General features: G+C 45.3%; 1 protein-coding gene across 1 annotated transcript in view; it reads right to left on the bottom strand.

Annotated features, from left to right (window-relative positions):
- Positions 1-21,262: 21,262 nt before the first annotated feature.
- Positions 21,263-25,352, bottom strand: part of FAM171A1 (family with sequence similarity 171 member A1) — a 134,147-nt gene continuing 130,057 nt past the window's right edge. Inside the window, exons 7-8 of the mRNA XM_049624655.1 lie at positions 23,870-23,984; positions 21,263-23,248 (exon numbers count right to left, since the gene is read on the bottom strand). Coding sequence (XP_049480612.1) covers positions 21,547-23,248; positions 23,870-23,984 — 1,817 coding nt within the window. The 3' untranslated portion in view covers positions 21,263-21,546. The remainder of the gene's footprint in view (positions 23,249-23,869; positions 23,985-25,352) is intronic.

Genomic DNA, 25,352 nt, shown 5'->3' on the forward strand with positions numbered 1-25,352 from the left:
CTCAGGTCATGATCTCAGAGTTTGTGGGTTGGAAACCTGCATTTGTGTTGATGGCACAGAACCTGGTTGGGATTCTGTTTCTCCTTCTCTCTGACCCTCATCTGCTTGTGCTTTCTCTCTCTCTCTCTCAAAATAAATAAACTTTAAAAATAAAATAAAATAAAAATAAAAAGAGAGCTTTGTTAGGGGGATCTTTCATTTTCCCATTCATATTAGGAGGCATTATGACCCAGGCCAACCAAATAAAGAAAAAACATACTGAGAGCAGGAAGCCAAAGACTGTGAGTCAAACAAAACTATCTCTTTACCAGAACTAGATCCAGTTAAAAGAAAGATGAACAGGAAATGTTCAACATCATAGCACGAGGTGGCAGTTACAGAGATTCTACTTAAAGTATAACAAGAATATAGTCAATGTCATGGGCTTATACCCAAAGCCCGATAGCCTTTAGCTAGGGAACTGTCTTTCTTCTAGTTCCACTTCATCCATTCTTAGCCTTTGGTTAATGACCATGCTTCTGCCTAGGCTTCTGCCCCCAGGAAAATTCAGAATAATGAGTTAGGATGGGGAGGGACAGCTACTCTGTTCCCTGATGTTGTGCTGCAACCATCCGTGCATGGAGAGTCATTGTCTATGTTTGGCAGACAGAATCATGCCTCCCTAAACCCTGCTTGTCTCTCCTGCAAGATTTTCCTCAGCTGACCTGAAGTAAAGAGTTTGGCTTTTTCAACCATATCAGACTCCATATTTTGAAACCCGCCGATCTCTTGAATTTCAGGCTCTATTAAGACATTTACTAATATTATATTTTAGCAAAATAATATTTTCTTTCTCTAAAGCCTAAGCACATCTCTTTCTTGTGGAATCTTATGGAAGGCTACAATAAGCAATCAAGACACTCCAACATGTTGAATTTTTCTACCAAATCTCGTGTTAAGATCTTGGTAAGCACATCTTCTGAACTCTAATTTATGACTGCCATTACATAAAATAGCATTGTTCTCATTGTTTTCCACTCAACTTACTTCACTTAGTCAAGATCACATTTTAGGGTCTGTTACTTATAATTCCCCTCTTCATGGAACCAAATTTTACAGATCAGGATACAGCACAAAACACAATTCAAACAGACTTAAATAATGAAATGAACTTATTAAACCACATTTCAAAAGTCCGATGGCATTGGAAGGCTTTGGGGTTGGTTTGATCCAGACTCCCATTCAGTTTCTCTGTGATGCTTTTGGCTTGCCCTCCGTCTTTCTGTCAGGTGCATTCCCTGCCTTTCTTCCTGATAGCAAAAGGACCCAGGCAGTTTCAGCCTTCACTGTACAGCAAGAGAATATTTATTTTTCCTCCAATGGGTGCACAAAAGCCTTTAATTTCACTTTAATTAGACCAACTTAGACCATGTGCTCATTCGTCAACCACTCACTGGGCAAGGAGGATGTGTTTATGCTCACTGTCTTGGCCAGTCAGGGCCCACTTCTGCAGTCAGTCCTACCCAAGCTGCTCAGCTGCTACATCATAGTGTCAGGGACGGATGGAGGCTGAAAGGCCACCTGGACCACGGGCACCATACCCTTCGGAGAACCTGTGGATTAATCAACTGCAGGGATAGTGTGGTGTTCTGAAAACATGTCTACCAGTAGCCCACTTCTGCAGCCTATGGATTGGGTGGAACGAGAGGGCTGTTTCTAGAAAGGGGTTCCTGGCAGACAAACCCAGGGCTGTCTACTACACCAAGAAAAAACCCCCACAATTCTCTCACTTTTCTTAAAGAACACCTTAAATTGCCTTGTCTGCCAACTCACTTAGGTACAGTAAAGCCTTGGATTGCAAGTAACTTGTTCTGTGAGTGTTCTGCAAGACGAGCAAATATTTCTAATAAATTTTAACTTGATAAACGAGTGATGTCTTGTAACACGAGGCGTACCTGATGCTGAATGTCACATGATCACAACTGAGCCAATGGTTCTTCTCTCTCTCTCACTGCGGGATTGTGGGTGATCATCTCCCAGGCTTGGATGCTCGGTCTCAGGTCTTGATGTTTGGCAGAAATCAGTGATTTTTCAGAATGTTAGAAGGTGCCCAGCATGAGCGTGTTTTTTTTTTTTTTTTTTTTTTTTTTGGTCACTTCAAAGCACCTATGCACAGTCTTTTGCCTTTCCATACAAGATGAAACTTAGGAATGCTTTGTTTCATTCTAGTCAGTCTGCCTGTGGATATAGACACTTCCCTCTGCTGCCTTATTGCCAGTTACATTAAATACAGTATATGACCAGAGTTTATTAATACTGTAATGTAGTCAACATCCGTGCAAGTGTATACAATGGCCCCCGTGCAGAAAAAGGTTGAAAAGAAAGGCGCTAAGAAGAAGGAGATGATTATGGTGGAAGTTAAGGAGATCATTGAGAAGTACAAGTGAGGGATGTGAGTGGCCGAAATAGCAGGATTTTATAAGTCTATGTCTGCATCTCATCTGTAGAGCAGGAAGAGAAAAAGGCGAAGGAATCCCTCACTTCAAATGAGATTAGGGAGATGTGTAAAATGTGGGAAACAGTGCAAAATTTTGTAGAAAACACCACCACCAAATGAGGTGGTAGCAATGGGAGCAATGCATCTGTTTAAAGACAATAAGATGTCACATTTCCGCGAAATCCTCAAAAGGAGACAAAAGCAAGTGTCATTGGATAGGTTCCTTGTTACGAAAAGAAAAAGATTCCATTGAACCAATAGATAGCAGTGATTCCGTTAGTGATAGTGAAAATTGTCCTACACAATAACCCTCCTCTCATCTCCCTCACACCAGCCACGAAGGTTTTCAAAGGTAAGTTCAGGTTCATTTGTTTATTTCTCTTTATACTTTGTATTTTGTTCATGATTTTGTATTATATTACTGTATTGTAATCATTTTTATATGAATACTTTTGGGCTGTGGAAGGAAGCATCTGAGTTTCTATTATTTCTTATGGAGAAATTCACTTTGATATCCAAGCACTTTGAATTACAAGCATGTTTCTGTAACAAATTACGCTCGCAAACCAAGGTTTTACTGTACTTATTATGACCATAGAAAAATACTTCCTGGGAAGAAAACAATCTGTTAAATAGCACAAAAAACCCCTAAATCTTGGAATTTGAAAAATCAAAAGTTGGTGAAAATGTCAGTCTGTTGCCTGCTGGCTGATTATTTCTTTGGTTGCCCATCACATCTTAGTGCCAAACATTTCCTTGCTATTGTGACGGGTGTGGATCTCAGGCTACAAACTTACAGAAGGCACATCCAAATGGATTTCATTATTTTTGAGATGTGAGTCTGAGACCCCAGGCACCTGGATTAGCAGGATATTCACTCTTAGGCATTATTGGACCATCTCCCCACCATGGGTCTTAATTGGCACCAGTGCACTTGGTAGTGTCTTTCCTCGCAGCTTGTGCTGGACAATTGTGATCCAGGTCTATATGGCTCCTCTCTGTCCAGTGGCTCTACAGTCCCCGAGTCTTGCTAGGGTAGGGGTATCTTGGGTGAGACTGGCCACTTGTTGCCCAGGGCCCAGCATCCTTCCACATACACGAGCCATCTCTGTCTCACTATGCATTTTCAGTCTCCTTCGGCCCTTCTGTTTATTGTCAATCTTTTTGTCCCTAAACATATAATTCTTCCTCCCTACAACTGCCAAGAGCACTCTTGACACAAACTCTTTAAATTAGCAGATGTTTTTACACAGGATGGGAACCCAGGTGTTCCAAAGAAATGGAATAGATTCTACTACGTGCTTGGAGGAGAATGAAGGAGAAACTATAGGAGGGAACCAGGTTTAAGTTACTAAACTTGTTGCATAATCAGACGCAATTTAAACCTGGTTTTCTCTCCCGCTGTCCTTTGTTGGGGGTAGGGGGAAGTTCCCTCTGTCCATCCGTCAAAAACTGTCAAGTTGGTGACATTTCTGGTCACTCTCAAGGAGCAACAGTCAACAGTCTTGACAAGATGCATTTCAATTCATCAGTCAGAATGCTCAGCCCTATAAATGAGCAAAACTTCTAGTTTTAGCCTTCAGTCTTTTCTCTTCTTCTCGATGGGGCTGGCCATAACGCAGAACATGTGGCCAGAGAGAGGGGAGGGTTGTGGTCAGTGCCCCTCCTCTGTGACTCCAGCCTCTCTGCCCACAGTGGCCTTGGCCCCCTCCCCAGGGTCTGGCCCTGTGCGTGGAGTTCACAGCACTGTTTTGTCCAAAGAAATCTTCCCAAATGCTCCTGCTGTCTCTCATGACCCTTTTGTAAGTGGGCTAAGTGTTGTGGGACCAGTTCCTGGACATTTCCTTTTTAAGTTTCTGCCCATGATGCTCTGCTACCCCAGCATCAGCTTCTGGGGAAGTCCTTTCACTGCTTCACCCGACGCATTCTTTACAAGACAACTCATTCTCAAGAGACCGGAGGCTGCACTTTGGGGAGTAGTAGCCCCTGCCCTCCCCGAAGCCTCACACTCTGCCATGTGTGGCTGCAACACTGTTTAGCAAAAGGGGTCCCTGCCCTGTGCTATGTGGTCACTTCCACAGAGAGGCAGCCGATGTGCCACTTTAAATGAGCCCACAGTCTCGTTTTCTCTAACAGTCAGAATTTGTCCTTCGAAGACGCTTGCTCTGATCACAACTTTAAGATCCCTGGTGGTTTTAAAGGAGAGGCATGTGACCGCACCTAGGAACGCATCAACTCTTCCCACAGTCTTCTGGGAAGGGCCTCAGACCCTCATGGAACCTATACCCTTTCCCTTTCATTTTTCTGGGAGGAATCAGCCTGACAGCCATTCTCCAGGTGGGAGGGTTGTGTATATAGACGTCAAAGGCTGACATCCTTTCTTTCTACTTGCACCGTTAATTTCTCAAGTATGTGTATTTGCTTCCCCAGCAAAATTGTAAGTTTATCTGGAGACTCAAGGCTGAGAGCCCTCCATCCCATGGGGAAGGAACGGGCTCTTTCTGGATCACAGCGATGTTACAGATACAGTGGTTGGAGGGCCTGCCATAGAAGCAAATGCTGTGGCTCGGGATGGGGGGTGGGGGCTATTGTCCCTGGACTGGTCAGGAGTTCCACAACCTGCAGTAAAAAATGTGAATTTCTCGTTCATACTCCTTTTAAACGATTTAAAAACGTTCATATTGGGGCTGCTTACGCTTGGAAGGACTGAGTCATGTGGGACCACCACCCTGTCATTATCTCAGCGATCAGCACAGGAGGGTGTGAGTGGATGACAGACGTGTAATGGCTTCATCAGTAGATTCACACATGGAAACAATTGGAGTGACTTTCTCAAAGGAAACAGATAAGGGGTAATCACACTTGTGAGCAATCACAACGACAATGCGCTGACTTAATCCACCAAGGGTTTCTGGAATCCAGGATTCCTAGGGCAGGTCAGTGTTACAGGCCTCAGAGGACGGAGGGAGGAAAAAACATGAAGTCATACAAAGGCATTTCTCTAATTATTCCAAAGGTTATTCTCAAATGGAAAAGAAAAAAAAAAAAAAAGAACATTGTTACTATGGTATTCCTGAAAATTGAGAGCTTCTGACTCACAACTGATGTCATCATCTGACAGCTAATGTCCCAGAGGCTAGAGTTAAATAGAAACATTTTCGTGAAAGGATTCCTACCATTTACTTAATTAACACATCCACCACCTTACATATTCACCTTTTTGTGCATGTATGAGAACATTTAAGTTCTGCTCTGTTAGCCAATTGCAATTATGTAGCACAGTGTTATCCACTATAGTCAACCTGCGTTCCAGAAGATCCTCTGACATTATGCGTCCTATAGCTGAAACTTTGTACCCTTTTCCAACCCTCTCACCTTTCCCCCCTCCCCAGTCCCATCGCTTTCTTCTTTTTTTTAGTGTCTACTTATTTTTGAGAGGCAGAGACAGTGTGAGCAGGGGAGGGGCAGAGAGAAAGGGAGACACAGAATCCGAAGCAGGCTCCAGGCTCTGAGCTGTCAGCGCAGAGCCCCGATGCATGGCTCAAAGTCATGAACTGTGAGATCATTAACCTGAGCTGAAGTCAGATGCTTAACTGACCCAGGCGCTCCTACTCTCTGTTTGTATTAATCTGACTTTTTAAAACCAGATTCCACAAATAAGTGATGCCAGCAGCATTTGCCTTTGTCTGGGTACTTCAGTTAGCATAATGCCCTCGAGGTCCATCTATATTGCTGCAAAGGGCAGGATTAAAGTTTTTTTTTCATTCAAGTAAAATAAATAATTAAGCTATAGTTGAAAAATTCAAGATGTTGTGGGGTAGTCAGTTTACCTCCACATCTAGTTGATGAGGGATTGTGGGGCAGGCTGAGGGCAAAGTACAAGCTGCACCCGCCCCCCCCCCCCCCCCCCCCCCCCTTCAGACATGTGTGATATTCCTCAGACACTCCAGGCTACCCCAAAACAGGAAAGGACAAAAGCTCTCCACCAGTTTACCAGAAAAAGGCAAATCCCATCAATGGCCCAAGGGTCAGGAACTCCCTACTATCTTAATGCTTTGGTGGAGGCAGAACCACCTTAGCTTGACAATAGCTAGACTTTTAGCATGTGAGAGTCTCTTTGGAAACTCTCACTTGACTTTATCTCCCCCCCCCCCCCCCACTCCATCAAATGGTCACCCCCCACACCTGCAAGCGCAGCTCATCCTGCCCATGGGTCCTGTCCCCAAGCTTTAATATAACCTTTTTGCACCAAAGACGTCTTCATTCAAGAATTCTTTCTTGCCCGTCAGCTCCGAACCCCACGAACACCACCATCACCCTGAAACTTCATCATTGTGGGTACCTCTGTTTGGAGTCTTGGTCACAGAGAATAAACACGCAGAGAAACATAATTTGGGAGCTGGATAGCTGAGTCCTGGCAAATAAGCTGACCTCATCCTAACCTTGGCCTCTCTTCTCTGGTCTGGAAAAACTCTTTCACTTGACCTTCTAAACTGAGTGCAAGCCTCACCTCCTCCTTGGACCTTCCCAGGCCAACTCTTCGGGCTCTCTGTATCATCTCAACCCTCACCTATTTTACCTTCGAATTTTGGTTGTTATTCTGGGCTTGTCTCAGCCGAAGAGGCACCTATTTCTTTAATGTTTATTCATTTTTGAGAGAGAGAGAGAGAGACAGAGTGAGAGTGTGGAAGGGACAGAGAGAGAGGGAGACACAGACTCTGAAGCAGGCTCCAGGCTCTGAGTTGTCAGCACAGAGCCTGACGAGGAGCTCGAACCCATGAACCATGAGATCAGGGCCTGAGCCGAAGTCAGACGCTTAACCGACTGAGCCACCCAGGCGCCCCAAGAGGCATTTATTTCTAAATTGACATTTGGAATAGGAGGGTCAGTCAGGTGAGTTGGTTGTAGGTTTGTTTTATGTGCTCTGGGCTTACAGTATGGGTGCATGTTAAGGCAACATGCAATCGTAAAGTCACAAATGGATTTGTCCCTGAGCCTGCCGAGGTCTTAGAAGGTTTGATGTAGGGACTAAAAGTAAGATGCTGAGTTAGTGAGGAAATAAAAAAAGGAGGTGGGGAAGATTTTTTAAATGAATTAAAAAGTTATGTCAATGCAAAAACATGGGATATAAAAGACAAGTAGATTCATTTAAAACTCTATTCTGTCAGACAGTTCTGATCTCAGCTCTGATGACAAACTTTGCTCCCACCCCCTCCTTAAGATCAAAGGCAGAGATTGTGTCAACAGGATGATTTTGATTACCATTCACACAATTCATGATTCTTACATACTTTCCTATCTCCAATGGGAAAATACTATAATACAGAGGCAGGGGGAGCTAGGAATGCTCTAGTTCTCATTTAAAGAATGAAGAGCGTCTAAAACGCAACAGAATGAGGAGTGCTTGGGTGGCTCATGATCTCACAGTTCTTGGGTTTGAGTCCCACGTCGGGCTCTGTGCCGACAGCTTGGAGCCTGGAGCCTGCTTCGGATTCTGCGTCTCCCTCTCTGTCTGTCCCTCCTCCACTCATGCTCTGTCTTCCTCTCTCAAAAATAAATAAACATTAAAATGCAGCAGAATGAGAATTTGTCTTGTCATGGTGCCTCATGATTGCTATCGTGGTGACTTATGAGTGTAATAATTGGGTAGGATTGTTGGAGAAGTGAATAAAGTAGGCCAAAGATGGCTGATGGGACTAAAACAAGCTCTGGTCTCTAGCTTGGAGACCCCTTCTCCGGGTTCTTCTTCCTTTGTTTGCTGGGCACGCGAAAACCCCCACAGATATGGAAGCTGACGACTATAAGTTAGCCTCCCCACTTGCATTCAGGGCTCAGATCTTTGGAGAAAGGGTCTCCTCTGAGCCCGCAGGTGTTAAATAAATCTCCGATCCACCAAGATCTCCGAGTGCCGCTTGGTTTTTCCGCCAGCGTTCCAGCCTAGTTCCATAACAGAGCCACTCAGGTGCCCCTGGAATATTTTAAATAATGGAGGGAAGGGGTGAATAATAAAGTGAAAGGAATGAAAGTGATTCCAGTTGAGTCTTGGAAGCAACTGGAACCGCAGTCCTGAACGTAGCAGGGCTCTTCTCTCAGCCCTTCTCTCTGCGTGTCAAGTTCATGTGATCTTATTGTGGCCTGGCTACCTTTGGCAAAGTGGGGATGTCATTGGAAACTTAGTGGGGGGTCAAGTAGTTAAAGGAATGTGACTATTAACAGCTTCAGAGGTTCATATATGTTGTTCTACCACTGGCCCTACCTTTTCTAGTTCTAGTGAAAAAAAAAAAAAGGCAGAGGAGGATTCTGATTGGCTGCTACGTTGATCAATCACTGTGAATGTGGACCAATCACTATACTTCCCTAGTAGACACAGGGCGTTGGGTTCCACCCTGTATACTGGGCATCATTTGCAAAGAAGAAACGGATTATTAACCAGAAAGAGGCAGAGAAAATACCTCTAAACACACAAGAGATGTCATTTTGGTACTACGTCTAAGAATGTAAAGGAAAAAGGATATCGAGAGAACTTAGCAAACAGCTTTTCATCTGCCAAATAATTTGTTTTATAAAGAGAGGAAACACCGAAAGTCACTACATGGTTCAGTAACATTGTTTTCATAATTTTAAAATAAATTCATCTGGTGGCTAGTGTTTCTTATCAGCTCTTATATGCACTGGCTCTCTTCTCCTTTACATACAAACACGCACACACACCATTGTGCAAGTCTCTGCCTACAAAATAATTGAAAGATGATGTTTCTGTTTCTAGAAGCAATTACATTTCCTCTTTGCGTCCTGACGTTCTACTTCAGTAAGCTAAAATTCTACTTGAATAGCCCATATTATTGATGCATCATGCACGTCTCTGCAAGTATACTTGCTTTTTCCAACCATAAGATTTTCCTGAAGGTCCAAGCGTTATTCTGTTGGCCCTGTGAAAAAGTGAAGTTCAGACAGTGTGCTGTATTGTTAACACAGAACAAGGAGTGAGGACAGCTCTCTGCACATTAAAGGACCGCAGAGGCTCGCACAAAACGTTTCACTGCCGTTCATGGAGACACCCTTGGCTGTTCATTGGTCGATACTGTCTCATTCCCATGCTGACTGGAAAGGAGCTAGCATCAGTATTAGAGAACAGCAACCTTTTTCAAAAACAACCTCTGTAAGTGTCTCTGGCCAAGAATCCTCTCTGCTCGGTGGCACTCCTCTGAAGATGTCCCCCTCGGGTTTTTCTTTCACCCTCCAGCCTGGACAAAAGGCAAACTTCCTCTACAATCCTCCGCTCTCACTCAAGAAAAGGAAAATCTGTCTTTCCGGCCTTGTTTAAAAAGGAAAAATGTAACTGATCTCCAGGGCAATTTGAGCTATTCTCTAATTCCAAGTGGTTGTATTATATTTGTCATCCTTTTGCCCCCTTTTGTGTGTCTCCTGATAACAAACATGAAATTTTCGGGGCACCTGGGTGGCTCAGTGGGTTAAGCGTCCGACTTTGGCTCAGGTCATGATTTCATGGTTTGTGAGTTTGAGGCCCGCTTCGGGTGAGACCCATTTCTCTCTCTCTCTCCCTTTCTCTGTCTCTGTCTCTGTCTCTCTCTCTGCCCCTTGTGGGATTCTCTCTCTTTCTCTCTGCCTCTTGCTCACTTGTGCCTACTCTAAAACAAACCAACAAACAAACAAACAGACAAACTTAAAAAATAAATTTAAAAAACATAAAAATTTCCACCACTGCGTAGTTGATCTCTCTTAACCAAATTTCCTTCCTTGCCTGGCCTTTAAGGAGCGACTAACACCACGGGACTCCAAAATTTCCCACCTTCGAGAGGAAGGATTGAGTTTTCTTTCTAAGGTGCACACAGGATCATTGAAGACCTCAGTAACCACCCCCATGCTTCTTAAAAGAATGTATATAGTTGTTTTAACTCTTTATCAAATTGCTAGCATGCTGGGAGACATAATGTTTCACTTTCCTAAGAAAGTAACACTTTGGGGGCACCTGGGTGGCTCAGTCGGTTAAGCATCTAACTTCGGTCCAGGTCATGACCTCTCAGTTGTGGGTTCGAGCCCCACGTCAGGTTCTGTGCTGACAGCTCAGAGCCTGGAGCCTGCTTTAGATTCTGTGTCTCCCTCCCTCTGCCCCTCCACTGCTCACACTCTATCTCTCTCAAAAATAAATAAACATTAAAAAAAATTTTTTTAAAGAAAGTAACACTTTTCCATAAGCACTGCAGAATGGTTACATGAGATGATCCAAGGGAAGTGCTTGGAACCTGCTTCTAAGCAGAGGAAGTACTAAGTGTCACTGCTGTTTATCCCTGGAATTAAGCTCTGTGAGGCAGCTGCGTGTCATGGGGGGAATACCGCACTTCTGAGTAAAGCATCTGGGTGTCCGTTCAAATCCTGGGTCTTTACCACCATTTGGGCAACCCACTCAATTTCGGTATCTTTGGATATCAAAGTGGGTTAATACCACCTGCTTTAGTCATGACAGGGGAGGTGTGAGAATCAAAAGAGAATGCATTAGGGACGACATCTATAAACACGAAACCCTTATTTTTACACCTTGTGTTCTGTGGTTTGGTTCCCTCGTACAATTCTAAAATTAGTATTATGTTTTTTTAATGTTTATTTTTGAGAGAGAGAGAAACAGCGTGTGAGCAGGGAAGGGGCAGAGAGAAAGAGGGAGAGACAGAACCCGAAGCAGGCTCCAGGCTCCGAGCTGTCAGCGCAGAGCCCGACACGGGGCTCGAACTCACGAGCCGTGAGATCATGGCCTGAGCCAAAGTCGGAGGCCCGACCGACTGAGCCCCCCCGGGCGCCCCAACCCTTGTACAATTCTGACCCCAATTCTGATGTGTTTGGGTTTCCAGTACCACAAAGAAATTCTCCACCACAAGCTGGGTGTCCTACAATTTGACTCAGTTCTGACACTATCTACCTGGAGACAGCATCAGGTTCTACAGGTTCAGGGCTCAGTCCCATGTGACTGTCACCCTACCCCCCCCCCCCCCCCCCCCCCCCCCCACTTCAGATGCCAATCACAAGTCCCAAATTGTCCCCTGTGCTTCTGACCCACTGGCTATAGATCAGAGGTTTCCATGACCCCAATCTCACATGCCATTAATTTGCCAGAGAGGTTCAGAGACCTTGGAGAAACATTTTGCTTACTAGTTTAGTATAAAAGGATGTAACTCAGGAAGAACCAGATGTGTAGGACAAGGTATGGGGGCAGGGAAGGGGGTGGAGCTTCTATGCTCTTTGAGCGGACCGCTCTCCCTCAATCTCCATGGGTTTACCAACCCAGACACTCTCCGAATCCCATCCTTTTGGGTTTTTATGGAGGCTTCCTGCCATAGATACAGTTGATTAAATCACTGACTGCTGGCAATCAATTCAACCTCCAGCCCCTCCCTCGTCCTCTGAGGCGGGAGGGGGGTTGGGGGGGAGATTGAAGCTCCTACTTTCTAGTCACATGGTTGGGTCTCCGTGCAATCAGCCCCCATCCTTAGGAGCAGTCCAAGAGTCACTTCCTGAACAAACTCAGGTATGGCTGAAAGGATTTGTTATGAATACCAAGATACCTTAATCGCTCTTACCACTTAAGAAATAACAAGGGTTTTAGGAGCTCTGCCAGGAAGAAGGACAAAGGCCACGTATATATTTCTTACTTTAAATGACAATATCACACCTTGTCATCTGGCTGGCAAATCTCCCTTAGTGATGAAGTCCCTTATTTGTGCTAGTTTGAGTTCGGTTTCTGTCATTTGCAACCACAAGAACAGGTCTGGGACACACTTGGCATCTGAGAAGTCTTTATACCCGTAGTTATTTTATCCTGATAGCAAAAACAAGGTTTCTGGATCAGAGGCAGGCTATTTACTTTAAAAAATATCTTTACACGCTGCCCCATTTCACCCCTTGGGGCAATGCAGAGGGCAAGTGTCAGATTGCACGTATAAAGGGGATCCATGCTATAGAAGAGGACCCCCAAATTATAAATTTTGGTGCTTCATAGGATCTACTGCATAGCTGCCTCCTCCCTTTCAGTGAAGAGAAACCTTAACTTTTTTTTTATTAAAAATATATTTTTTTGATATTTATTTTTGAGAGAGAGAGAGAGAGCATGTGCATGTGAGCAAGCAGGGTAGGGCAGAGAGAGAGAGGGAGACACAGAATCTGAAGCAGGCTCCAGGCTCCACACTGTCAGCACAGAACGCAACGTGGGGCTCAGACTCACACACCGTAAGATCATGACCCGACGCTTAACCGACTGAGCCACCCAGGCGCCCCAGAAACCTTAACTTCTTAATGGAAACAAATCTTGGGAGAGAAGGGGAAGAAGGTCCCTATGTGTTACAACACAGGTAAATGAACATAAAGGAATGGCAAAGAAGTGGCTCGAGGGGAGAGACACCCGTAAATCTCTCTGAAGTAATTCACTATCTCTGTCTTCCGAGGAATGGTTACACTCATCCTTAAACCTAGGACACCGGTAAATTTTACTCGGAAAGCCCTGGCCAGCTGGACACGTGAAATATTCATTGTTTCCCGATAGCAGGCGGAATTGATAGGACTTGGTGCCTGAATTTGGGTGGTGAGGTTGACCCTGAGGTTTCTGGCTGGGGAAACTGTACGGTAAAACCATGACAGCGGGGTAGCAGATTTGGAGGAAACTGGGAAAACTGGGCTGTTTTGAGGGGTAGGCAGAGAAGCTCACGGGGTGATGCATGGTGACTCCATCTTGGGACAAGCTGAGTCGGAGATGCTTGAGGGTCATCTGGGATGGAGATGCCCCGTCAGCAGCCGGGCTGATCAACGGCAGGTTTGGGCAGCAGACACAGTGGTGGTCCAGTGATGGGAGTCCTTGGCTGTGGGTGTGGTAACAAGGGGAATGTGTAGTGTGTGAGCAGGACAGAGGACAGAACCCAGGGTTGGTCGACATCTGGGGTTTCTTTAATGTTTATTTATTTCTGAGAGAGAGAGAGAGAGAGAGAGAGAGAGAGAGAGAGAGAGACAGAGACAGAGACAGAGACAGAGAGAGACAGAGAGAGAGGAAGCAGACCCCAGGCTCTGCATTGTCAGCACAGAGCCCGACGCAGGGCTCAAACCTACAAACTGTAAGATCATGACCTGAGCCAAGGTCGGACGCTTAACAGACTGAGCCCCCCGGGCGCCCCAGCATCTGGATTGTCAACAAACGGTGTGAAGAATGCAGAGCAGGGCCCTGGTCGCCATGTATTGGGCACGTGCCGCTCAGCGTGGGGACTGTTATTGAACATGTCTGCCCTCCCCCACCGCGAATCTAGGGCAGGGCGGCTGACCTACCCTAGAAATGAAGGGGAGACCCGTCATTCCCTGAAATACAGAACAGGAGCTGCTCTCACACTGTGAAGTATCTTCAGAATTTCTAAAGCAGTGGTTGGTAAGCCTATGTTATCAGCGTCAGCCGGGGGAAGCGTTTTCAAAGAAACACCAGCACCAGGTGTTACCTGCAGAGATTCTGAGTCCCGTTCGGCTGCAGTGGGGCCTGAATATGTCAGTACTTTTTTCTGCTCTCAGCTGATCCCAATGTGCATCTGAATTGGATTTCCACTGTTCGGAAGTTCCAAGCACACGATCTTCCTACTAGAGCAACTTAATGAAGGAATGGAGAGGCTGCTGGCATGCATCACAAAGGAATTCATCTTTGTGGCCAGTAGCGAATAAACTATGGTTACGGGGCACCTGTCCCAACCTTATTGCCTTGTAAGCAGTGTGCTCATACGTATTTCTAGACCGATGGGTAAGGAGGTGGTATCTTCACTGAGCCCCCTGGGTAATGTCAGACACCTGGAAAACCATCCTCCTCGCACAAAAGGGAGAGATCACCCAGCTGAAACTTTCGGAAAGTGGAAAGCATGGCGAAGAAGAGATCGGGCTGTTTTGTCAACCACTGTCCTAAAAAGAGGCTGAGAAGCAGCTGATATAATTTAAAAAATGATCATTGTTCCACGTAGCAACTGGATTAGGGGACTACAAGACTCCCAGAATAATTATTTTACTGCAATTTATAGTTTACAAGGAACTTTAATATTTGTTGGCTCATTTCAATGCAACCCACCCAGAGAGGTAAGCAGGGAAGATAACACTGTCCCCCTTCTACAGCTGTAGAAGTCAGTCACCTGTCTGATCCCAGGGCTGGGTCTGACCCCCAGGTGCTCTGAGTCCAAGTCAGGATTCTTCCCACAGCCTTAAAGTTTTTTTCTTTTTGATATTAATAATAATTAAAAAAAAAGTTTATTCATCTTTGAGAGAGACAGAGAGAGAGAGACAGGGTGCAAGTGGGGAGGAGCAGAGAGAGAGGGAGACAGAATCTGAAGCAGGCTGCAGGCTGCAGGCTCTGAGCTGTCAGCACAGAGCCCGGTGCGGGGCTCAAACTCACGGACCACGAGACCATGATCCGAGCCGAAGTCGGATGCTCAAACGACTGAGCCACTCAAGTGCCCCCAGCCCTAAAATTTTAATGATTAGCATGGCTGACAATGCCTTCTACTCTGATGATTAAATATTCATCATACACAGAAGGTGAACAGATGGCAGAGTGCAGAAGAGCTGGCCAGAAAGAGCAGGGGATCGAGAGGTGGCCTGATGAGGGGGGTGCACACAGGGACCAGGAGTCAGGAGATGGCACCCTGTCCCATGCTCTGGCCTGAATGTTTGTGTCCTCCCCCAAATTCATGTGTTGGAATCCTAACGCCCAAGGTGATGGCACCAGGAGGTAGAGCCTTGGGAGGTGGCTGGGTCATGAGAGGACAGCCCTCCCGAATGGGATTGGTGCCCTTATAACAGACCTCACAGAGCTCCCTCAAAGGGCCCTCACGTGACCGTGTTGGGGCCCTGATCTCAGACTTCCGGTTACCAACCTATGTGTTTTTGTCACAGCAACTAAGACGCCCCATGTGGTCACTCACGGTGTGGAGTGGTCATCTCATCACGGTTGGCCCCCATTTCCTCCCGCGCGAGGTCATCAAGGCTCTCTCATGTTCCACGTCCTCCCGTGCGCTCCTTCCCGTTCATCCTGCAGGAGAGTAAAAGGTCTTACAGGAATTATTAGCCAGTTCTCAGGTACCAGAACACCAGCACCAACGGGGTCACAATCTCTGTTAAGAATGACAAAAACATCTACCAGGGGTTTTGGTGTTTATATCCACAGCTTTGAAAATACGGTTTTCAGGGGGGAAAAGAAGAGGCTGTGATTACTTTACCTAAAGAGCTCTGCTGAATCTCTCCCACATCTGCTACGTCAACCGTTCCTTCTCCTTTTCCATGGATCCTGAAAACCATCAAGTTCACTTGGACGGGTCTTCCAGGATGTCAGGTGTTGTCATAAAAGTCCCAAAACATCACTGCGACTTGCTTTAATTATAGTGTCAAAATAGCCAACAAGAAATCATGGAAGATGCACAAACGTCCAGTTGAAAATTAAGTCCTGGGGATGTAATACCAGCAAGGTGACCGCAGTTAATACGGTACAGCATATCTGGAAGTTGCCGAGAGAGTAGATTTTAAAACTTCTCATCACAAGAAAAAATATCCTGTAACTGTGTGTGGTGATGGATGTGAACTCGATTAATGTTGTGATCATTTCACAATATATACAGATATTGAATCATGCTGTGCAACGGGTGTAATGTTCTATGTCAGTTATACCTCAAAAAAAAATCTAAACCAAAAAAAATGCAATTTCAAAATAGTTGAAAACTCATCACAAGTCCTATCTATAGCTACACTCATTTTTAATCCCCATGTCCCCCCAATACAGAGGTCAGCAAGAACAAAATTTATAAAAGGATAAACAGGTGCCTGGGTGGCTCAGTCGGTTAAGTGTCCGACTTCAGCTCAGGTCACGATCTCACAGTCTGTGGGTTCGAGCCCCACGTCGGGCTCTGTGCTGACAGCTCGGCGCCTGGAGCCTGCTTTGGACTCTATGTCTCCCTCTCTCTCTCTCTCTCTCTCTCCTCTTCCCCCACTTGTGCGTGCTCTCTCTCAAAATAAATAAAGGTTAAAAAAAATTTTAATAAAATAAACTCCACTAGTCCCGGGTGCCTGGGTGGCTCAGTGGGTCAAGTGTGACTCTTGATTTCAGCTCAGGTCACGATCTCACAGTCATGAGATTAAGCCCCGTGTCAGGTCTTCACTCTCTCTCTCTCTCTCTGCCCCTCCCCTGGCTTGTGCTCTCTCTCTTTCTCTCAAAAACAAATAAACATTTAAAAAATAATAATAATAAAAGATAAAAAAATAAAAGCAAAAGAGGCTAACCGCAAGAAATCTTATACAGTTTATCACACTTGTTCGGCTGGTTATTTTTAGGTTTTATGGTCTATTTCCTTTTTAATTCTGGTCTATTTTCTGGGTGTTCTGCCTCACTGTTCTAGCATTTATCTGTGCTAGCTTACACGAAATAAAGTTCTGAGGCACAGGGTCTGTTACTTAAGCGGTGTTGCATATTCCCTTGCATGGGGTAGGGCATGCTCTTTCATAAATCCCTCCCAAGTCCTGCAGCCAGACCTGCCCCAGAAGGAATGTGGTCCTTTTTCTAGCAAACACTACCCACCTTGCACTAAGTTAGACCAAAGCCTGGAAAGCAATTGCACCTAGATTTTCTTTTGTCCTAAGTAGAGGTTTCCAGATGAACTTCAAAAAGCTAGAGACCAGGTGATGGCATCAGGCAGACCTTTGAGAGGTGCCTCGAAATGTCAGGAGTTTTGCGAGTCAGTTGTTAGAGCCTTTCTTAAAAAGCATATTCAAGTTTACAAATAATTTAATTAAAAAAATAAAATATATACATAATTTAATTAAAAATAACTTAAAGAAAAAGGTACTAATTACTTAAAGTGCATCGTGTCCTAATTATTTACTGTAGTCCATTCCTGTTATCGGTGGTAGTCATGTTCTGTAAAGTTGTCTTGAACTCAGATTTTGTGAGTCCAGTGTCAGAACCACTGTAATCAGGGGAAATACAGGGTTACGTTCCTGAAAGCGTCTGGTCACATTTTCATCAGCCGATCAAAACATCACCTTCATGGGTGTTTCCGTTCAAAGACATCTTCTTTAATACAGGTTGTTGACACATTAACATTGAACTCCCAGCCAACAGCCCTCTGACTAATGCCTGAACAACGCTTATCTGATACATGTATTCTCATGCTTCTCATTGCTCTGCGTGTCTGTGAATGACCACAAGAGCATATGAGGATTGATTTCAGGGTTACAAATAAGTTTTAGCAAGCGGGCAGATTTGCAAATATGGAATCCCCAAATGATGAGGATCAACTGTACATGTGACGATGCTCTTGGGGTCATTTCCCTGTATTGTACCTTTTTGGTGGAAATATAGCTCTGCTACTGTGTACCCCTTCCCAAGTCCTGAGAGTGGTGATGTCACTCTATTGTTTAAAATTGGCCACGTGGGAGCATTTACACCATGGGAACTGGCAAATGTTCCCAAGAGAGGGTTGACTTGCTGACTGGCTAGATTTAAAGAAAGACATGGGGAGATATTAATAATGCAGATTAAGCTTAAAATGGTACCATGTCTGGAACCATTACATTGAGAATAGCACAGAAAATTGAGGGAATACCTTCCCAGGAGTCAAACACTATTATGTGCCTCAGCAAAGAAGTCACTCGGTGATCAATGAACGAGTGAAGTTCTGACGTGTGTCTTCCTCCTTTGTTTCACGTTAATCATTAATGTAAAAAAAAAAAAATCAACAGATGTTCACGTCAGAACTATACCCTTTTGTCAGCTGCAACAGGCTGGCTATGACAAAAATCAACAAAAGCGTTCTGTGGCTATCAAGTGTCAAACGGCATTTACAATTACGTATTTTATTACGATGTGCAAGTTGTGTCCCATACATCCTTTATCAGGAACACTTATGACTTTAAACGCATTCATTTCCAGAGGGCTGGTTGTTTAAGCAGCATCCCACTGATTCTAGCTGAGTGGCCTCACTTACTTAACCCCCAAGCCTCAATTTATTTAGAGGTAAAACAAAGAAGGAACATCACTTCCTCCCAAGATTTTGAGAACTGAATGCACGATTGTTTCTGATATGGTTTCTAGCGTAGAGATTCAACAAACGTCCGTCCCCATCTCCTCACCTTGTCTGGAGGGCAGAACCAGTGTCCGAGCCATTCCTGTGGACACACACCCACGCCACGTTCCCAGAGCTGGCCCTGGACAGCGGTCTGTCTGGTCTCCTCAACAGGCAGATGAAAGCTCACCACTAGGTGGCATAAGCAAGGTGCCTTTGATGGCTTTAGTTCTTCAGACAATACAATTGGTTCCTAATAATGAGATGTGTTTTATTACTCTTACCAGGCTAGAAAGAACATAAATCAAATGTTTAAATCCATAGTCACAGTGCTCTGTCTAGACAGTTCCAGTCGGGTAATCAGTACAGGTGCCCTGAGCAAAAACCATTATCCTCTGAGCCTCTTTTCAGACAAGGGTAAAACGAGTTAAGAGTCACCTCTGGCAGAACCAGTTTTCTTCTGGCAAACCCACCCACTGCCTTGTCCTCCTAGGCACATAATGTGACCACTGCTGGCTGGTGCATACTTTCCATAACCGGGGCCAACCCAGGTATGTCCTGCCTAATAAAGGGGCAGAAAAGCCCCTCTCCCTCCAAACGTGTTACCTACTTTTCACAGGTAATACGCATGGTAAATGAGGCTTTTCTGGAAACTGATGCTTTAAAAAGATGATTGCATTGGCAGCAACCTTCGGCAGGGCTAGAGAGGGCCGAGAGTCTCCCAGTCATCTATGTCTGCCCTGGGGTATTTCTTGGAGAGCCACTTACTTTTCCTTTGGGAGGCAATTGACAACTGGCCTTTATTAGTGAAGTCTGCATGGGCTCACCTGCCACCTACTGGTGAGAATGTTTACCCTCAAGGTAACAGTCCCTCATTGTGAAACCACAGACTCCCATTTATGTATTTATTATCATTTTATTATTACTTAAGTTTATCTATTTAAGAGGCAGAGGGGTGGAGACAGAATCTCAAGCAGGCACCGCGCTATCAGCCCAGAGCCCGATGTGCGGTGTGATCTCACAAATCCGGAGATCAGGACCTGAGCCGAAATCGACAGTCTGGCGCTTAACCAACTGAGCCACCTAGGTGCCCCAGACTCCCATCCATTTAAATGCCCCAACACTTCAGGGAATTTCAACTTTTTTTCCCCTTGAAAAGCAAAACGTATCAACATTTGAGAATTAAAGTGATAAAAATCAACTTGATTGGTTCTCTGTCCACATGGAATTCACAAATTAGATTTTGTAATGAAGCTGTTACTGAATACATAGCTAGCTTACTGTGTTCTCTGCTCTGCTCTGATGTCTCCATTACTGATTGTGAGTAATAGTTTCATGCAGCTGGGATGGTTCTGGTCATTTTAATGAAACTTTTTGTATGATTCCAAGTGGATCAATGCTGAACATCAAAGAACACACGAGTTTTTTTGTAATGTGCAGACATTTCTCCCTATCTGAAACACAACAAAATGTCACCTTGTGTTCTTGAATAAACTAAATAAACACAAGGTGGGATTTAACCTCGGTGTAAATTCCTAGGTGTCTACTCCGGAGTCTTTGAACAGAAGTCCAACCACCAGCAAAGCAGACTGCTGAGGAACAAAGAGCAAATTCGTAATAGCGGCTCTGAAACAAATAGTGGCTCAGAGTGAATGAAAAGGACCACAAGATAGTTTGTTTTTTTTTTTCTTCAGCATTTATTTTGAATTTTCATTTTTGGATAACCAAGCAGCTCTTTAAGGAGAATGCACAGAAGAGTCATTCTGGCACTTTTGGATAGTACATACGATTTCTGTAATAGTCACATTCACTTGCTCAGTCCATACTCTGTGTCTGGTGAGCAAGGTCAGCCCATAGGATTCCCGAGTTAATACATAACCGTATATACAAACAGCCAATGAAACCATAATGGTGGCTAGTGGCCGAAGGGACGGAGGAGGGCAGGGGATCTCTAAAGTGTCCTCTAGTCTACCTTAGCTCAACAGAATTCACGTCACACATGGGCACTAGAGAGAACACTGCGTTGAAATGAGAATTCGGAGCAGAAACGGGCATTTGGCAGCATGCAGCTTAAAGAAAAGGGGTATCATTTAATAACCTTATAAAATCCAGGCAGTTCAATGAAAGGAGTTAAGGAAAAAAAAAAAAACAACAAGAAGAAGAAGAAGAAAAGGTGAGGGGACTGCTGTTGTCACTGTAAAAAAGGCACTTGGAGTTAATGGGACCAGAATTGAAGGGCTCTCAGCTGATAAAAAACTTCAGTACGATTTCATTAAAAGGCTTGTTTAAGAGATGACACTCAGGAGTTCGCGAAAGGAGACACCGAAATAAACCGTCGAGAAGCAGAACAGATGAAAACCAACAAATAAAATCTTTCACAACCAAGGTGTGTGTGTGTGTGTGTGTGTGTGCGTGTGTGTGTGTTTTCTAAAGCAAACCCGAAACGAAAGCTAACCAAAGCAAAAACACCTAAGCAAACCAAGAGCACGAAGCAGCGGTGCATAGCTTTCCTTTGAGATAACGCATACCTCGAGACACTAAGTGCTACGCTAATTTCCCAATAATAACGTCACAGGAGCATTATCGTGATAAAATGGATTCAAGCAATGTGAAAAGAGTCTCATCTGTTCCTAGAATCTGAGGGAGAACTGAGGTTATCAGCAGAGCTGAGCGACATCACTCGTGGTTTCTCAGTGTCCTGGGATGGGGGTGGGGGTGGGAGTGGGGAGGGTGGGGGTGGGGGAGGCGCGTCCCAGACGCAGGAGCCACATTCAGACACTCCTGTTCAGCCCTCTCCCTGGCGGTGAGGCGTCCACGAACATCATCCGGTAACTTTAATTCCGTTCTGACATTTACACAGTGAACCGTGATGCAGCTTAAGTCCGCTTCCACGGCTGCCGCTGCTCCACCTCCTCCACGAACAAGTAAACGCTTCCCTAAGAAAAGAATTTTTGGCAATTTTTATTATGTTCCGCCGACGGGTGGCGCTGTGACAGCTCACTTCATGTTAAACGCCATCAGGGGTCTCTCTTCCCGCTTCTGCCAGGGGCTCTTCTTGTCCTCTCCTTGGTCCTCCTCGTCTTCCTCTTCGTCGTCCTCCTGGGCCGATCTTCGCTGCTCCGGGCTGGCTAGCGGCTCCGGGGGGACGTCCGAAGTTCGTTTTGTCGTCTCCTCCTGCAGGCTGGGCAGCTGGCCGCCGCTCCTCCGGCCGGAGCCATCCAACAAGCAGCGCAGGGCACTGTCTTCGGGGGTACAGACGGTGGTGCCGCACTCGCTGCCGCTTTGGTCCATGTCGTCCAGGTACACGAGCTGCGTGTAGGAGGTGCTGTCCGCCGCCCGCGGCTCTTTCTGCGGATGCTCCTGGACGGCCGGGTGGTTCTGTGCCAGGGACAAGGGGTCTCCTCTTCCCTTCCGGGCAGATTTTGGTTCATTCATATCCACGCCAGAATCCAAACTGGCATCATTGCTTCCGTTCCTTCCGGCTCTTTGGAGATCAATGTAGGAATGTCTAACGTGCGCATTGGACCTGCCGTCCAGGGAGACGAACCACGCCCGGGGGTGTGGGAGCGGCTTCCCACCCCCAAGTTCCATCAGAGCCTTCTCGGTCAGGAGCTGGACCTCGCTGTTCATCTGAGCCAAGGCCGCATCGTTTAGGGAGGCCGGGATGGAGAGGGACTCTGACATGGACGCGCCTTGCGGGGTCCACTCCCGGGCGCCTGCATCCTGCAAGTGCTGCTGGGAGATTGCCTGGCAGGACAGGGGCTGCGCTTGGATCTGGGAGGAGGGGTGCGGGAAGATCCCCGCGTGAGGGCTGGAGAGCTCAGCCTGCAGTCTTTCGATCTCCAGCTGCTGGTCGGCTGGAACGACCAGGGGCTGGCCCACATAGGAGTGGTCCCCGGGGAGTTTCATATAGTGCGCGGGGATGACCAAGGCAGGTAATACTTTTCTGTAAACGCTGTCGTTGACCTGGTCAACGGAACTACAGCAGATCAACTGGCCGGGCCGCGGAAAGGACGTGGGTCTCTCCAGGTGGTCCACTGACCGGGACATCATACACTCAGTAGGCCTGCGGTCCAGCAGCTGTTCCTTTTCGGGAGATGAAGGCGTGGGGTACATGTGTTCCTGAATGGTGAGTTTGCTTCCCGTGGAAATATGGTTAGCGGAGGCCTGGCCGTCTCGGTCTTGCTTTTCAAACAGGGGCTGCGAGAGCATGGCATTGTAGCTCCTCCTGTACTCGCTGTTGCCAGGGGACTCACGGCCTTCTCTTTCCACAGATTTCCTGGACTTTAAGGGGAAAATCTCCACGGACTTACGATACTCTTTTCCCAACGTCCCACTTGGTGTCAGGTTATCAAAGGAGATTTGGCTTTTGTCCTCTTCCTTGTGGGAGAGAAGTTCCTCCCGCGAGCTGAACTCTTGCGAGGTGCTGTAGGAAAGCTTTAGCATGGGGGTGTGCATGTCTGCCTCTCCGTTGGAAGACATCATTTCCAAATGGACCCCGCTCATCAGCTCCTTCGTCCCAGGGGCGTCCGGGCGGCCGTGGCCGGTGACAGAGAGCGGGCCGGGGAATTCTGACTCCCGACGTGAAAACAGCAAGTTGATGTGAGACATGGAAGTTGACTGATCTCTTTTGGAGCTCTCGAGGGCCGTCGGAAGTTGGAGTTTTCTGTGGTGTTGACGAGGTTTCAAGCATTTCCGCCTGCGATCAAAGATAAAAATCCAAACCCAACGGTTAAAGACTCTCATAGTGGTAAAAGGTTCCAAGCAAGATCCTAATTCTCAATTTCCACAGGAAGAAACAAAACAACTACTCAGCAGCCAGAAGCCTTCTCACCCCACACCCGCAGCCTTATTTTGATTCAGAGCAGCGCAATCTGCAGATTTCACCTTCAGGGTTTTAGACGCACAGCTGAGTTATTCGTTCAAAAGCGGTTACCCAAGAGTTGACAGCAAACATTCTCACAAACCGAAAAGACGAGGCATCAAAATAAAGAATTTTAGTTCTGCTTTGTCCTTGAGAATATTGTCTCTTAACCAGTGTTTAGGAATATTCTGAACGAATCATGACAACCGTCAAACTTAAAAAAAAGAAAGAAATAAGAACTCCCCTTGTGAGCAACCTCATAAACAGCATGCCCCCCCACATCCTGTTCATTTGTTTGCAACTTTAAGGACAAATGTTTTAGTTCTTAGAGATTTTTTTTCATGAGAAAAAAAGGACTTTGATTCAGAAAAAGAAAAAAAAAAAAGACCTCAATATCAATGCCTGCACAAGAAATTCCAAATTAAAAAAGATATTGCCAAAAAGGTAAAACTTTACCTGCAATAATATAAAAGGAGACACAGCAGAACCAAAAGTATGAAAGCCATCCCTCCTAAAATGGCCAAAAGAAACACCGTGTGATACGTGGTAATGTCCTGTGTGGCAACGGGACCTAGAAGGTCAGAAAAGGGCATTTTAGATTGCAGAAAACCTTGAAGGGATAAGAGGGATAATTAGCTGAGAGCGTATGTTCTTCCTCTTCCTGGCTGGGGTGCGGAGCAGGGGCCAGAGGCAAACACCCTTTGGATGATGTGCTTACAGATCACTGTAATTTCTCTCAATGACAAGGGATTACCACGACCGTCACCGTCACCGGAGCAGCTGTGGCCGGGAGCAGCGTGAACACCCAAACACTCCATGTGGTGCTAAGGGTCCCTCCTTAGCCCAGAAGAGAGCTGCACTTGCAGCAGGTTCAGCATTGTAAATACATGATCTTTTAATACAAGAAAATGGATGCATGATAACACAATGAGAGAGACTCTTAGACGAGAGATGGCTTGAATATCTGGGGATTTTATACTGCAGGAGAAAAAAAAACCCACAAGATTTTATTCTCACTTTCCCTGGATAATTATTACTATGTGGAGAGAGCCCTTTGCTTAAATGAACAGTTAAAATGTATGATATAAAATCGGCTAGGACTTAAAAAAAAAAAGTCCACAGCTTATTATGGGCTTTCAAGTGTTTCTCAAATGCCTTCCATTTGTAAAAATAAAGTCTTCCTCTACAATGCCTCTTCAAAATTGCTAACCGTATGTGGCCACAGACCTCCTTCAGAATTTACAAAGTATCAGAGATAAATATATTTTCTTTTTAATTTACGTTGTTAAGAATCCCAAGGCGAAGTTTATGTTCAATACTATTAAGAATCTATCTTAATGCACTGACAACAGATCGACAGCAACAACAAAAATCTCCCCTATTTATAACATTTGGGGACATACTGGTGTCCAAGCATCGAAAGAAGGGGTGTGGTTTTATGTTATGTCAGATTAGCATGGTTATAATTACTACATACCACAGGTACCCATTTACTTACTGATCTCAATATCTTAAGGGACAGATTTCTTTAAAAATCTTTGGAAGCAGACCACTTAAGAGCTAGATAAACCCAAAGAGGTTTGCTAATTTTTGAAAATTGTGACATGACGTAAGCTGAAAAAGCTAACACCGTTCTCTGCCAAACATAATTCACTTCAGTGGGGGAGTGTGGAGTTAATATGCCCCAAAGTTGGAAAAACAATTGACAACTGTATACTCCATTCATCATTCAGAGAAACCATTTTTTTTTTTTTTTCTACCCAGAGACAACCCCCATGGACCTAGGCAATGCCTTGGCAGGAATCACCAAAAATCCGGGGTACACATAAAAATCATTTCCAAATAATTCAAGTTCTGTCCTTTAAGTACTTAAAATGTTATTATCTTAACTTCTGCCAATGGAACACTCTATAAAATTTACAGCTGTACTCAATTTCCT

This window comes from Panthera uncia, chromosome B4, assembly GCF_023721935.1.
Source record: "Panthera uncia isolate 11264 chromosome B4, Puncia_PCG_1.0, whole genome shotgun sequence".
Taxonomy (NCBI): Eukaryota; Metazoa; Chordata; class Mammalia; order Carnivora; family Felidae; genus Panthera; species Panthera uncia.